The 14,677-nt window shown below is 37.6% G+C and overlaps 1 protein-coding gene across 3 annotated transcripts in view; it reads left to right on the top strand.

The window, feature by feature from the left end:
• LOC138753807 (EEF1A lysine methyltransferase 3-like) overlaps nucleotides 1-9,836 on the top strand; it is a 36,061-nt gene extending 26,225 nt beyond the window's left edge. For all 3 annotated transcript variants that reach the window (XM_069917234.1, XM_069917233.1, XM_069917235.1), the window contains 2 exons: nucleotides 3,374-3,485; nucleotides 6,643-9,836. In XM_069917234.1, coding sequence (XP_069773335.1) covers nucleotides 3,374-3,485; nucleotides 6,643-7,106 — 576 coding nt within the window. In that variant the 3' untranslated portion in view covers nucleotides 7,107-9,836. The remainder of the gene's footprint in view (nucleotides 1-3,373; nucleotides 3,486-6,642) is intronic.
• Nucleotides 9,837-14,677: the final 4,841 nt, after the last annotated feature.

The following is a 14,677-nucleotide window of genomic DNA, read 5'->3' as shown; positions in this document are numbered from 1 at the left end:
TTTTCAGTTAACCATCACAATCCCTAAAATCCAAAATTGCCCACACTTAATCCCCCAAAGTACCACTTGATAGCTTGTTTATTTGTCACATTACACATCATAGAGTTAGAAAGGTTCTATTGTAAGCAGATCTCTAATATTCATGCACCTGTGTAAAGAGACAATTTACAGGGTACAAGATTTCAGTGGAAAGAGAAAGATTAATTTGCACCAAACAAATGAACTCCACCATTGTGGAGTTCATTCAAAAGCCTGATGGATATGGAGAATAAACTGTCTTGAAGTCTGTTGGTGCATGCCTTTATATTATTAAACCTTCTCCCCAATTGGAGGAGAGAGAAGCACGCATGTTTAGGGTGTGATGGGTACTTCAGTATGTTGGTTACCTTCCAAGGCAGCAGGAGATGTAGATGGATTCCATGGATGGGAGGGAAGTTTGTATTTTGTTTTGAATTGTATTTACTCTCTCTAGAGCCGCACAGTGATGCATCCAGCAAATGTGCTTTCGATGGTGCACCTGTAGAAGTTATTGAAGTTCAAAGCTTTGGAGCATTTTCTTAACTGTCTAGTCAGTGTTTTCCCAGATTGTCCCATGTCAGGTTATTGGCATATTTATTTTGAAGAACTTGCAGCTATCTACTCTTTCCACTTCAGCACCATTAATGTGGGATGCAATGTGGACTCGCTCTCTGTCCTGAAGTCAGTGATCTTCTCCTTCGTCATAATGACATTTTCCATCCTTTTCCTATATTCCATCTTCTCTTTACTTGATATATTGCCCATTACTTTGGTGACATTGATAAATTTGAAGATAAAATTGGAATGTTATTCATGAATGTAGAGCAAATGTAGTAGGTGATTCAGTACACATCCTTGAGGAACACTGCTATTGTGTGTGATTGTGGAGAACATGTTGTCCCCTATCTTCACTGATTGTGAAGATATTAGACATTAGACAGGAAGTCAAGGATCCAGAGGGAAGCGCTGATGCCTTGGTCCTGAAGTTTGGGATTGAGTGTGCTAGGGTCAATGGCATTGAAGGCAGAGCTGAGGAAAGACCCAGGGAAATGGCACCAGTTGTGGATCTGCCATGAAATTCATCTCAATTCCTGCCCATGGACTTTGTATATGCAATCACCTCCCAGCTCCAATCTGTCAGAACCTTGAATCACCTTGAACAAAATCAACCTCACAATTTTTATTTTGTATTAATTTAGAGTTACAGCACAGTATCAGCTCTTCTGGCCCAAGAGCCAGCACCACCCAAATACACCCTTATGACTAATTAACCTATCACCCCTGTACGTCTCTGGAACATGGGAGGAAACTGGAGCACCTGGAGGAAACCCACGTAGAAGTCCTTACAGATAGCGGCGGATTGCTGGTGCTGTAGCAGCGTTGTGCTAACCACTACGCTAACCTTGCCACCCCCTTTGGTGGCTTTGACCTTGTCCATGGGGTATTATGTTTCCTTATTTGTATGGACCTCAGGTGATTACTGTCCACTGCAACACCCCTCCAGCACCTGGGTGATATCTGACCCAGCATCACAGAGTACATACACACCCAGGTATCTATTCTTGTATGCAAGAGCACACATTTAAATTAAATTAATGGATGAACATCAACTAAATTAACATCTGGATTTGCAGATTGATTTACCACTGAGGGATCCAACTTCAGGGTACAGAATAGATTTTGTTTTGTTGTTCCTGTGCATTTTGATATCCTTGGCTCCCGAACTCTGTCAACTGCATCCAAAATGGCAGTGATTGATTAAGAAAAAACTGCTTTTGCCTGCTTTAGCTAAAAAATTCTCTTCCCCTATGTCCCCACAAAGGATTTCAACTCCCATCCTAGCTACTGGGAGCCAATTCATAACCATGGAATTCCTAAACTAAGCCTCTGGTCCATCATGAAAGATTGCTTAGATGCACCTTAGATGTTCTTGTCCTTAGGATTCCATGTCCTTTCCTCATATTCAGTTATTTTCTTGTAATCCTTCTGTCCTCCAGAAATCCCAGCTCTTCTGCCCAATATTTTGCAGTCTGCCAGCAACTTTTCTCCTCAACAAGTTGCAGTGAATTTCCTTTCTGGTTGCTGTTGGGTAATATTTCTGATTCTTGGGGCTATCACGTCATCAATACCATAGTACCAGAGTAGTAAAGAATTCTCGAACAGAAACCAGGACACGATTTTTCATTAAACCTTTAAATGTTACAAATAAAGGTTTCAATTTCACATAGCTAAGGTGGTTGATCATAACAATTGTAAAAAGGAACATTTATCCATGTAATCAATTATAGACAGAGTCAAACAAGAAAGTCTGCAGATGCTAGGGTCAAGTGCAATCCACAAATGAGCTGGAGAAACTCTAGGTCATACCCTTTACTCCCTATGGATACTGTGTGATTTGTTGAATTTCTCCAGTACGTTTGTGAATTGCAAATGACAAAAGTTTTGGGTGAAATAGTTTGCTAAGGAATAAGTAGGATGTAGAGCTCGTCGAAAGAACCAAAGACTTGTTGATCCAAACCAAGGTTTTTATTAGCAAAAGACAGGAGCTCTTCACAGGTGGCCAACCAGTCCGGAATGATCCGACCTGGCTAGGGACACAACCCTTTAAGGCCCAGAAAGTAGGTGTGGCTAAGCTCTCAGCCAATCGCTGTAAGCACAGTCATTACACTCTAGATACTGTAGCTATATACATTGGTGATAGGTCTGTACTATCACATAGGGCTTCGTCTGTCTTTATAATCTTATCTAGACCAGGCATTGAAGTGTAAGATTTTTAAGATCTTTTTCTGGCCACTCTGCATCATAAAATCACACCCATTCAAGTGCTTTCAGCAAACAGTACCACTGGGGAAGACAGAAAGGATCAAGAGAGCAATTTAAGGAGTTTCCTGTTGAGCCATGTAGGCACAGAAATCTCAAAATAGGAATAATTTCTGGGGAATAATTGATTCTGCTGTCACTTGTTGTCGCAAAAATTGGTCCCATCAACATTGATTACAGACACCTGTCCCATCACTTCAAAGCCTTAAATTGCTGGTCCTTGTGTTTAAGTCCCATAGTGGCAGCAGTCCCTCTCTGTCCCCTGCAGTCCTGATGCTGTGACGCTGGTTTCTTGTGCATCATTCCCTCTCTCCTTTCACCTCACCACTGCCGAAGGTGCCTTCAGTCGAATTGAGTCTGTTGCTCTAAATCCACTGGGGAATGCTGAGTTTGACAAGGTAAGAACAGCTCCCAACTCAGGCTTTTTACCTCTCTGCAAAAGATGGCTTAGCAATGCTCTCTTCCTTTTTATTTGCACAGTTTGCACCGCCTTTCATAATGACTTTGTTCTAACCACATCTGACCTGTTTCCTAGGCTCTCGTTCTTTGCCAATACTTTGAACAGGAGAAGATAAACTTTTCTGGGAGAAAGGTGATTGAACTTGGGTCTGGGACTGGAATCGTGGGAATTCTTGCTGTACTACTGGGTGAGCTAAAGAATAACAATGAATGTGTGTTGTTAATGGGAAAAATAATATGGCCAATGGCCATTCTGCGTCTATCCAATACATTTCCACATTTTGGGAAATGGTCATTTTACTAAATATTAATTTTGTTCTTTGGTCCATCAAAAATCTGTGCTGTGAGTGTTTTATCACCACTCAAATATTGTAAAATAATTTCCCTCATACTGTGGGGAAATGTTTGTAATTTAGCATAATTTTCTCCAAATATAGAGACATTTTCTTGCCAGTGTTTATTTTTAGCAACTTTCTGTCACTCCAAACCTCTAAAGAAATGTAACCAGTGCAACATATCTAAAGCAGGAAGTTGATTATATTAGAATTTTGTCTCAGGTGACATAATTACAAAGCAATTAGTGCTGCTTCCACATGGATTGTGACAGGAGTAAGGAAGTCTTGCTCCATTTTCATGGGGCCTTGAGATTGTGCCTGAAGTATTGTGCAGATCTTTGGTCTCATTATGTAAACAATGCACTTGCCTTGGAGGGAATACAGTGAAGATTCACCAGATGGGTTCCAGGGATAGCAGGTTTACTAGGTGAGAGGTTGAGTTGATCAGGATTGTATCCTTGGGGAAGATGAAGAGGAGATTTCATTGAAATTTATAGCATTCTTAAAGGTGTGATGGGTCAGATGCAGAGAGATGGAAATAACATGTGCTGGAAACACTCAGCAGGTAAGGTGGCATTTGTAGAATCACTTCAGGTAGACAAGGCTTCCTCATAACTTGTGTGCAGTAAAAAGTTATCTGTAAATGGCAGAGTGGATTTGGCAGAACCCAACAAATAATGCTAATTGTGTGCCTAGCATTTTCAATTTCAGATTTTCAACATCTGAACTTTTAGATTTCCATTTAGGGATGGAAGTATGTCTCCCTGGGCTGATGTGTTGTTGGTCTTGAACATCAATCTAAACTAAAGCACTGACTATTTTATATTGTGATGAGGAAAAATTTCTTCACTCAAAGCATGATGAACCTTTGAAATTCTCTACCCAAGAACAATGTAGAGGCTTGTTCATTGTATTAATTCAAAACAGAGGTCGATAGATATATGGACATTAAGACCATCAAGAGAAATGGTGGTCAGGTTGGAAAATGGTTCTCAGAAGATCACCTACAATAGGTGAATTGTACAATTGCAAATGTATTGCATTTCAACTATTGAAGTTTGGGTATTTCAGTAACTACAAGTTCCTCACTAGTTCTAAAGACAAGCTCCTCTTTGCAAGGAACCTGTTGTGTGTGAGATGCAACATTGGAGAAAAAGACAGAAAAATATTGAGACTGTCTTTTTTCACACACACACACACACACACACACACACACACACACACACACACACACACACACACACACACACACACACACACACACACACACACACACACACACACACACACACACACACACACACACACACACACACACACACACACACACACACACACACACGTGTTTTCCTGGGTGAACTATGTTGAACTGAACACTTATGGAATTTATGTAACTTTGAAAGCTTCGATTGTTTTTTGGATCGCCTTTTGAATTCCAATTTTCAAGTAAGCAGTTATCAGTTTCACCAACAGTAATGCTACACTTGCAACCTATTTAAAATTAATGTGTGACAAGAACAGCTGGGGGATATAATATCTGTACTTAAATAAATTGTTTTCCATATTGTGAGTATTAAATACTAAGTTCATGGAATTTAATTACAAGGTTCATAATGGACTGGTTTTAAATTTTAAAATCCAATCATAGTGTGAATATTTGAATTATTATCACCATCCACAAGATCTGATAGGTGCTGAATTCCAAAGAACACATTTGCCCAGGTACCTTCAAGATCATTTCAAGGAGGGATTCCATCCCATTGTATTTTGCACCATGTCAATTTATTTTTTATCTAAACAAGGTAGTTAGAGACACAGATGCTGGTTCTTCCCACAGATTCAAGGGTCTTGGTGGCATTATCACCTGTTGCAATTGAACTCCACATTGACCTACAGGGTTAAACTATGCAACAGTAACTGGATGCCGCCGAGGGAAGATAATTTGTGAAAGATTTATGATGTATGCTGACGATGGCAGCATATCAACTATTGAAGTTTGGATATTTCAGTAACTATAAGTTACTCAGGTTATTTATACTCTAGAATTATTTTAGCTTGATCCTCAGATGCATTAATTGAAATTTGTGAAGACACAAAGTCATGGAGAGACAGGAATCAGAACTTTCGTTCCATCAGGTCCACCCAGATCATCAACCATACATTAATCTAACTGTTTATTCTACCCAAATTCTTTTCAAGTCAACCCCCAGCTTCAACCATTCAACTGCAATTTACAGCAGTCACTTAAGCTACCAATCCACATGATTTTGGGATGTGGGAGGAAACCAACATGGAGAATGTGCAAACTCCTCATAGCCAGCACCCAAGGTCAGGATTAAACACCACTCTTTGTCACTATGAGGAAGTGGCTGTCCCTGCTGTGCCACCCTTAATTGTTGAGCATGAAGTAAGAAGTCAATATCCTTTGTGATGGTCACCAGTTTTCTCACATACCAACTCTTTCTAGGTGGCTCTGCAATTTTTTTTTACAATTTCAACACAAAATGTTCTGAAGTTATATGGATGTTTATAGGTTGTGCATTGAATCCAAAATGTGATATCCTGTAAGCTGATTGCTCTCCGCATACAAACCGATTCTATTTGAATAAATGGTATCCTACTCTTTTGTTGCAAAGTACAGCCAATTTCTATGCGAACAATTGGTTGATGCCCACAGATTCAGCCATCCTATTCTGTAGGACACAGACATCAATAAATAGTATCAATTTATTCTGTAAGGGATTATCCCGCTCAACCTCTGTTAAATTAACTCTTTGGACTCTGGCCATTTTTAACCATAAAATATACTCCAGACTCGATCCATGGGTAAATTACAGTACAAACCAGCTGCTGGTTGTGTTTTAAACCAGTCTCAGAAAACTGGGAGACTGAGCATATGCTGGTCTTCCCTGAAAACCAGGACATGGAGTCCAAAGGGTTAATACAACTTGATGCTTGATTTATTTGTTACAAGGATGAATTGTATCCTATTCTCTTTTGTTTTTGACAGGTGGAGAGGTTACTATGACAGACCAAGAGAATGTCTTGAGCCAAATAGAATACAATGTCTCCATAAATATCCCCTCTCATTCTAGACATCGGTCAAAAGTCTGTGCCTTAGCCTGGGGCAAGGATCACATGAAATTTCCCACCAATTACGACTTTATCCTGGGATCAGATATTGTGTACACCTCTCTCACCTATCCCTTGCTGTTAAAGACTTTGTTACACTTATCTCAAGGGCCAACTATCATCTACCTCTCGTCAAAGTTACGGAAAGGAAACCACTCCGCGAACTTCCATGAGAAGCTTTTGCCTCGGTATTACAGCTGCCAACTCGTTCACCAGGTAGAGGACAAATCGATCAACGTGTATAAGATGAGCACATTGAATACAACAGCCAATGGTAATGTAGCCGAGTTGATGCAAGGAAATTCCAAAGTGAAGACACTCGAGCCATTGGAACTTGAATAAAATTCAATGAGCCCGTTGGAAGATTGGTCTCTGCTTATTGAAGACGTTTATGTGGTAACAGTCCTTGTTGCTCATTTAGAATTGTTTAAAAAAATAATGCTTTGCTGCTTTCGTCAATGTCATGGGTTTCTCAAAGGTTCCTTACCCCACAGGAGCCAGTGTTCCCACCTCCAGCTAACAGCCACGACTGAAAATGTAATCACTCTTTGAACCAAAAGCTTGTGTGAAGTTGTTGTACCATTAAAATGCTATTGATACAGTGTGTACTATATTATACACACGCTAATGCCAGGATTACATCCACTAACAATAACAACCTGACGAGGCAGTCAACAAACCAAACTCTTATTTTCTTTTAAAATAATTTCATTGATGTTTATGCAAAATTGAACAGTACAGTTGTATATTGTAATTTACAATTCAAAAGATAATAAAAAAAATTAAAAAAAAAACCATAATTCAAAACTCCTACCATTAAGCAAGGATAAAAGCTGACATGTATGAATCAAGTGACAACAACCTGGAGATGCACAGCACCAAAGCTTCAGAACAAATCTAATTCTTTAGGTTATGATAATAGTCCATAAATGGGCCCCACATCTTTTGAAACTTAATATTTGACTCTTCAAAGGCCTATCTAATTTTTTTTATCAACTTAAACAAGACATAATATCATTTAACCATTGTGTAGGTGGGGTATTATCTTTCCATTTCATCAAAATTGCATGTCCGGCCATCAATGAAGTAAAAAATAAAATTTGGTGTTGAGTTGGAATCAGTAAAACATCATCATCTTGAAACAATCTTGAAATGAGCAATTAAAGGGCAAGGTTCTAATTTGAACTTAAAAATTACCAATATGTTTGAAAGATATCTTTCTAAAATTTTTATAAACTCTGACAAGTCCAGAACATGTGAACCAAAGAAGCATCACCAATTTTACATTCGTCACATAGAGGATTTATAATAAAAATAAGACAATTTAACTTTAACCAACAAACCAGTCAGTTGCCTCCTTGCAGATCAAGGAAGTGATTGATCAACCAAGTGGGGACAAATAAGAAAGACAAACTTATCAGTGCTCCTACATTTGGAAATGGTTCTGCTTGGGTGCTTATATTATTTTTCCATGCCTAACTCAACGGAATATCTCATTTGGACATTGACACTGAGCCAGGCTGCCTATCTACGGCTGCTAAGAGCAGTCCAAGCCCACCCAGGCTCTGGCCGCTCTTGGAGACGGATGTCACTGCCTGACCAGAAAATGGAGGCAAATTTTCTCAAGTAACATGCATCGAGCCTGGGTAACCTTCTGCTACCTCGCTCAGCGTCAACCTTGCCTCTGACAGCGTGGCTCGAAAAATCACTTTCCTACCTTGGGACAAGCTCTTCGGCCTTTGCTGATTAAGTGTCCAGTGTTGTCACCTGCTGAGTCAAAGTGAGCTTCTGGTCAGAAAGGATCTGGACAGGTAACCAGGCTCTAGTTGAGAAACTATATCGTGGTGAATTAATTTCTTATGAAACCTTGTCGTCCTTGGAAAGGCAATAACAACACAGAACAGAAATCTACAGCACAGTACAGGCTCTTTGGCCCACAGTATTGTGCTGACATCCCAACTGCCTTCAATTCCCCTACTGATTAACCTTCCAATTTTGCTCAGTTCCATGTACCTATCTATTCGCTTAAAATATTCTATTGTACCTGCCTCCACCAGCATTGCCAGCATGAAATCCATGCACCCACTATTCTTACATCCCCCCCCCCCCCCGTACTTACTCCCAAACACCTTAAAATGATAGTCCCTTGTGTTAGCTATTTCAACCCTGGGAAAATGCCTCTCATCAACTTGTACACCTCTATCAGGTCACCCCTCATCCTCAGTCCTTCTAAGGAGAAAAGACCAACTTCATTCAACTTATCCTCATTAGACATGCTGTCTAATCCTGTCTAATTATAAGTCTCCTCTGCACCCTCCCTGAAGCATCCACATCTTCACTGTAGTCAGGGCCAGTGCCAGATTATTTTGTGCCCTCGGCAGGACCAACTACTTGTGCCCCCCCCCAAAAAAATTCAATTTTTAGAAACAGATGTTTTGTAGAAAAAAATGAAAATCACAAAGCTTGAAACTGCTAAATTTACTTTAAATTGCAAGAAAGAATAAGGAAAAATGTAATGACCTTGAATATTTTTACAAGCTTTGCAGCTCTATTGTATTTAACATAATATAAAATATATTAGCATAAAAAGTATTTTTTATTGACAGTTAACAAAAGATTAAAACAAGAGTGTATAAAATGCAAAAGGCAACACTAAACAACAAAACTAATAATGTATCTTTTATCAACAAGCATTGAAACTAATCACAGGCCTGACTACTCAAAATGATAGCATTTATTTGGTGTCAAAGCCAAATTTCCTGAAATTTAATAAAGAGAAATGATGTGAGTATGCATGGGTGCTGTGCAGGCTCAAATAGATATCTATTTATCAACCAATTACACAACATAACAAAAACCTGAGCACGATGAAATTGATGGGGGAAGACAGGCTCTATTGAGCTACTGCTTGATAGCAAGGGAGACACAATCACTCGTTCCCATGTGACGTGTGTGCACAATGAACATTGTGGTGGACATGAGAAGAGTGGATACTGTATATTTTTATTTGTGGGTGTGGCCATCATAACGAGAGACATATAATAAATCAAATATAAGTTGGTTTCAGTTAAATGCATTTATTTATCTATATTTTATCTGTATTAATCTTTTATGAATCTTCTTTAAAATATTAATATTTTGTGCCAAAGGATTCCCCTTGACTCTCTTTACTGATATTGTAAAGGATTCCTCCCCTCCTTTGTCTCTATCATGGATAGTAGGCCCTCTCATAATCGTAGGCCCTTGCTAAATGACCAACCTCTCCCCTTCTTTTCTTCCCCCACCCCTGCTCTGTTCTGGCCTCCCCTCCCCCCTCCCTCCTCTGTTCTGGCCCTCCTCCTTCCCCTCCATTCTGGCTTCCCCCACCACACCCCCTGTTCTTGCACTGCCCCCTATGTTCTGGCCTCCCCCTCCCCTCCCCTCTGTTCTGGCTTCTCCCCTTTCCTTTGACCTGGCTTCCCCCCAATCTTAATGTAATGAGAAAGGATCTAGAATACATGGTGAAAATGTTCTCAGGTGCATCTATTTCAATGCAAGGAGTATTGTTGTTAGTGACACTTGAAGATCAGAGTGGTTGGCTTTGCATGGAGTCAAAAGAGATGGGAGTGGTCTTACATGTGTTTTTATTCATCAGTATTCACTCAGGAAAACATTACAGAGTTGTGGGAAGTAAATAAAACAAACAGCAAGGTCATAGAACCTATACAGATTCAAGAGGAGGAAATGCTGTTTTAAAGCAAATAAGGGTGGATAAATCCTCAGGGCCTGACAAGATATTCCTTTGGACCTTGAGGGAGGCTAGTGCAGAAATTGTAGGGGCACTTGGAGAAATATTTAAAATGCCCTTAGCCTCATGTGTGGTTCCAGAGGGAGCTCACATTGTTCCATTGTTTAAAAAAGACTACAAAAGTAATGCTGTAAATTAAAAGCCGGTGAGCCTGACATCAGTAGTAGGTATGTTTTTTGACGGTATTCTAAGTGATTGAATATACAATTATTTGGATAGCTAGGGATTGATTAGGGATAGTTAATATGGTTTTGTGCATGGCAGGTCATGTTTAACCAATCTTATAGAGTTTTTCAAGGAGGTTATCAGGAAGGTTGATGAAGGTTGTGGATATTTTCTACATGGACTTTAGTAAGGCCTTTGACAAGGCCCTGCATGAGAGGTTAGTCAGGAAGGTTTGGATGCAGGGAGGTAACATGATGCCATAAGGAATGCAGCGCACCTTTACGACTCCTGGGAATTTTAATTTTAAAAAGTATTAATTAAATAAAGTTTTCACTATTAAAATTATTTTAAAGTTCATCTAAAGTGTCAACAATTGAGAATAAAATGCCACAGAGAAAAGAAAAAACTCTAAAAAGTATTCTGAGGAAAGAAAAAGAACCTGGGCCTGCCTTCTCAGCAAAGCCAGCCGCTGGAGTTTCTCCTAGAGCCGCTGGAGACAGTCCTGAAGAGGGACCATCTCATGGAGCCATCCCTGTGATTCTCTGAAAAGATAGTGCTGGTGGGAAAGGAATGTCTGCACTGTGCATGTGCGATTCCTCGCGCATGTGTGCTATGGATGAAAAATAAAAGGAAAAAAATCTTCACCCCCCCCCCTTAAAGGGCCTGTCCAGCGCTCCAGTTGTAGAAGAATGCTACCGGGTATCGAAGATGATTCTGATGATTCTGTTAAAAAGAGGAAGATACAAGCACAGAAGAAGAAAAAGAAGAATTTAGAGGCAAGGCAAAGTTTTTTTTAAGAAAAAATGGATAAAATTGAGGCTAATATTGATAAATGCAAATGCAATGGAAAATAATTTAAAATTTTTAACTGGAGAAATGCAACAAGCTAAAATTGACTTGACCAAAGCAATAAATAAGGTTTCACAAATGGTTGATAAATTAGAAGAAGGAATTCAAGACAGCTATGAAAAAGTTCAGCACATTGTGGAAAGAACAAATGTTAATGAGGACTTTTTTAATGCTTTGGTTTCTATGAAAGAAAAATTATTGGAAAAGGTTGATATTTTGAAAAATTATAGTAGAAGGAATAATCTTAAAATTGTTGGAATGTCTGAAGGCAAAGAAGGCCAATATGTAATTCATTTTTTCCAAGATTGGATACCGGAAATATTTGGACGAGAAAATGTTGAAGAGATAATTTTGATTGAGAGAGCCCAAAGAGCTCTCCAACCAAAACCAAGGCCAAATCAAAGACCTCGGTCCATACTGATCAGATTTCTAAATTATCAAGATAGCGACGAGAAGATTCTTGGTTTGGCAATGAGAAGAGCTAAAGAACGTGGACCTTTGAAATATAAGATCGTTTTTTTAAACCCAGATTTGAGTCAAGCTCTTTTGAAGAGAAGGAAAGAGTTCAATTCGGTTACGAAGGCTTTATGTGATAAAGGTTATAGATTTATGCTTCGATACCCAGCAACATTAAATGTATTTATGCCAGATCAGCAGAATGTCTTCTTCACCAGTTATATTCAGGCTGAAGATTTTGTTAAAGACTTGCCTAAGGCTTGATTACTTGTTGAAATGATTTACTAATAAATGGGGAGTATTTTCTCTTTCTATAATGATTTTTCTTTTTTCCCGGGAGTCAGGGGTTGTGTTTGTCAGTTTCTGATGACTGCGTGTGTTTTCATGGTTTGACTATGACCCATACAAAGGAGGGTGGTAATGCTAGTCTTTCTGGCATTTTGGGGAGGGAGAGATTTGTTATTATTAATTTTTAAAATTATCTTAATACTTTTTTATAATGTTTGTAATTTGAATAAATTCATTGTTCTTGGATTGCAGATGATGACACTTCAGACCAATTTAATTAATGGGAATTCTTCCTGGACAGGAATGTATGATAATAACTTGTTAAAACTTATAGATGAAAATAATGGGTAAAACAGTTAAGAGATTAAGTTTTAATATTAATGGGAAAGATATTATCATATATCAAGAAATTAGGAGTAGATATTGCTTTTTTACAAGAGACTCAGTTAACTGAAAGTGAACATTTAAAACTGAACAGAGACTGTGCAGGCCTGGTAGCTTTCTCTACATTTCATTCTAAGGCTAGGGGAGTAGTAATTTTAATTAAAAAAAATTACTTGTTAAAATTCAAAATGTAATTACAGACCTGGCGGGACAGTATCTTATAGTAAATTGTCAAATATTCTCTGAAGAATGGACTTTATTGAATATTTATGCACCAAATTTATATGATCAGAAATTTATACAGGATACTTTCTCAAATTTAGTAAATGTACATGAAAATGTTTTGGTGGGTGGTGATTTTAACTTCTGCTTTGAACCTGTATTGGATAAACCTTCAAGAAATATAGTGAAATCAAAGGCGGATAAAGCATTGTTATCTTTAATGAAAGATTTTAATTTAATTGATATATGGAGAAGAATGCATCCTAAGGATAGGGATTATTCTTTTTATTCTAGCAGGTTTGATATATATTCTAGAATTGATTTTTTTGTTCTCTGCTCAAAATCAATCAAGGGTGATTGCTGTGGATTATAAACCTAGATTAAGATCTGATCATTCTCCTCTTCTGATTGAGTTGGAATTTGCATAAAAACAATTTTCAGCTTATAGATGGAGATTGAATTTTTTATTATTGAAAAGACCAGATTTTTGTTTATTTATATTCATTGTTTTGTGAAACTAATTTACATTCATTAGAAAATATGTTTGTTATTTGGGATACATTGAAAGCTTATCTATGAGGGCAAATTATGTAATTATTCAAAACTTAAAAAAAATATATAAAGGATATAGATAAATTGGAAAAGGAAATAACTTTATTGGAAAATGAAATTCAAAAATCCTCTGAGGATAAATATAGAACTTTAGTTCATAAAAAATGTTAACATATAGAACAAAGAAAATGATATTACGTACTAAGCTGAAATATTATGAGTTGGGGAACGATCACATTAAGTTCTGGCTTGGCAATTAAAACTGGAAGAATCTTCTAGAACAATGAATGCAATACAGCAGGATAATGATAAAGTGGCATATAAACAAAGAAATAATGATGTATTTAAAAAATTTTATGAGGTTATATACATCTGAATCATTATAAGATGAAGAGGCTATAGATGATTATTTGTCACAATTGTCATTACCATGTTTAATTCAAGAAAATTTAGATCATTTAGAGAGTCCTTTCACTGAGAAGGAGGTCGTAATGCGCTTACTAGTTTACAAAACAATAAATCTCTGGGTGAAAATGTTTAATTTTATAAAGAGTTCAAAGATTTATTGATTCCATTATTTATGAAAGTAATAGAACAGGCTCCTAAACAATATTGTTTTCCTGAAACTTTCTCCCCGTCGATAATCACAGTTATTCCTAAAAAGATAGAGATCCATTAAAACTTACTTCTTATAGACCTATATCTTTATTAAATGTAGATTATAAAATTATAGCAAAAGTATTAGCAAATAGGATTAATGAATATCTTCCTGATTTAATAAACATGGACCAGTCTGGTTTTGTTAAAAATGGACAAACTTCAGAGAATATAGTAAGGTTATTAAGTACAGTTTATTTAGCTCAGAAGAAAGAAGATTTGAGTCTTATTGTAGCTTTAGATGCAGAAAAAAGCTTTAGATAGGTTAGAATGGGACTTTTTATTTAAGGTGTTAAGGAAATTTGGTTTTGGTGCAAATTTTTAAAATTGGATTAAGGCCCTATATAGAAGTCAATAAAGCTAAAGTGACAAAAAACAGATAGGTAACTCAATCTTTTAATTTAAATAGATCAAATAGGCAGGGATGCCCTTTATTTGCTTTAGCTATAGAAATACTTGCACAAAAGATCAGAGATGACCAACAATTAAAGGGATTTGAGATAAATCAGATCCAACATAAGATTAGTTTATTTACTGATGATGTACTAATTTA

This window comes from Narcine bancroftii, chromosome 2, assembly GCF_036971445.1.
Source record: "Narcine bancroftii isolate sNarBan1 chromosome 2, sNarBan1.hap1, whole genome shotgun sequence".
Classification (NCBI taxonomy): Eukaryota; Metazoa; Chordata; class Chondrichthyes; order Torpediniformes; family Narcinidae; genus Narcine; species Narcine bancroftii.
Note: the sequence above shows the minus strand (reverse complement) of the source record. Positions and strands in the feature narration are given on the sequence as shown.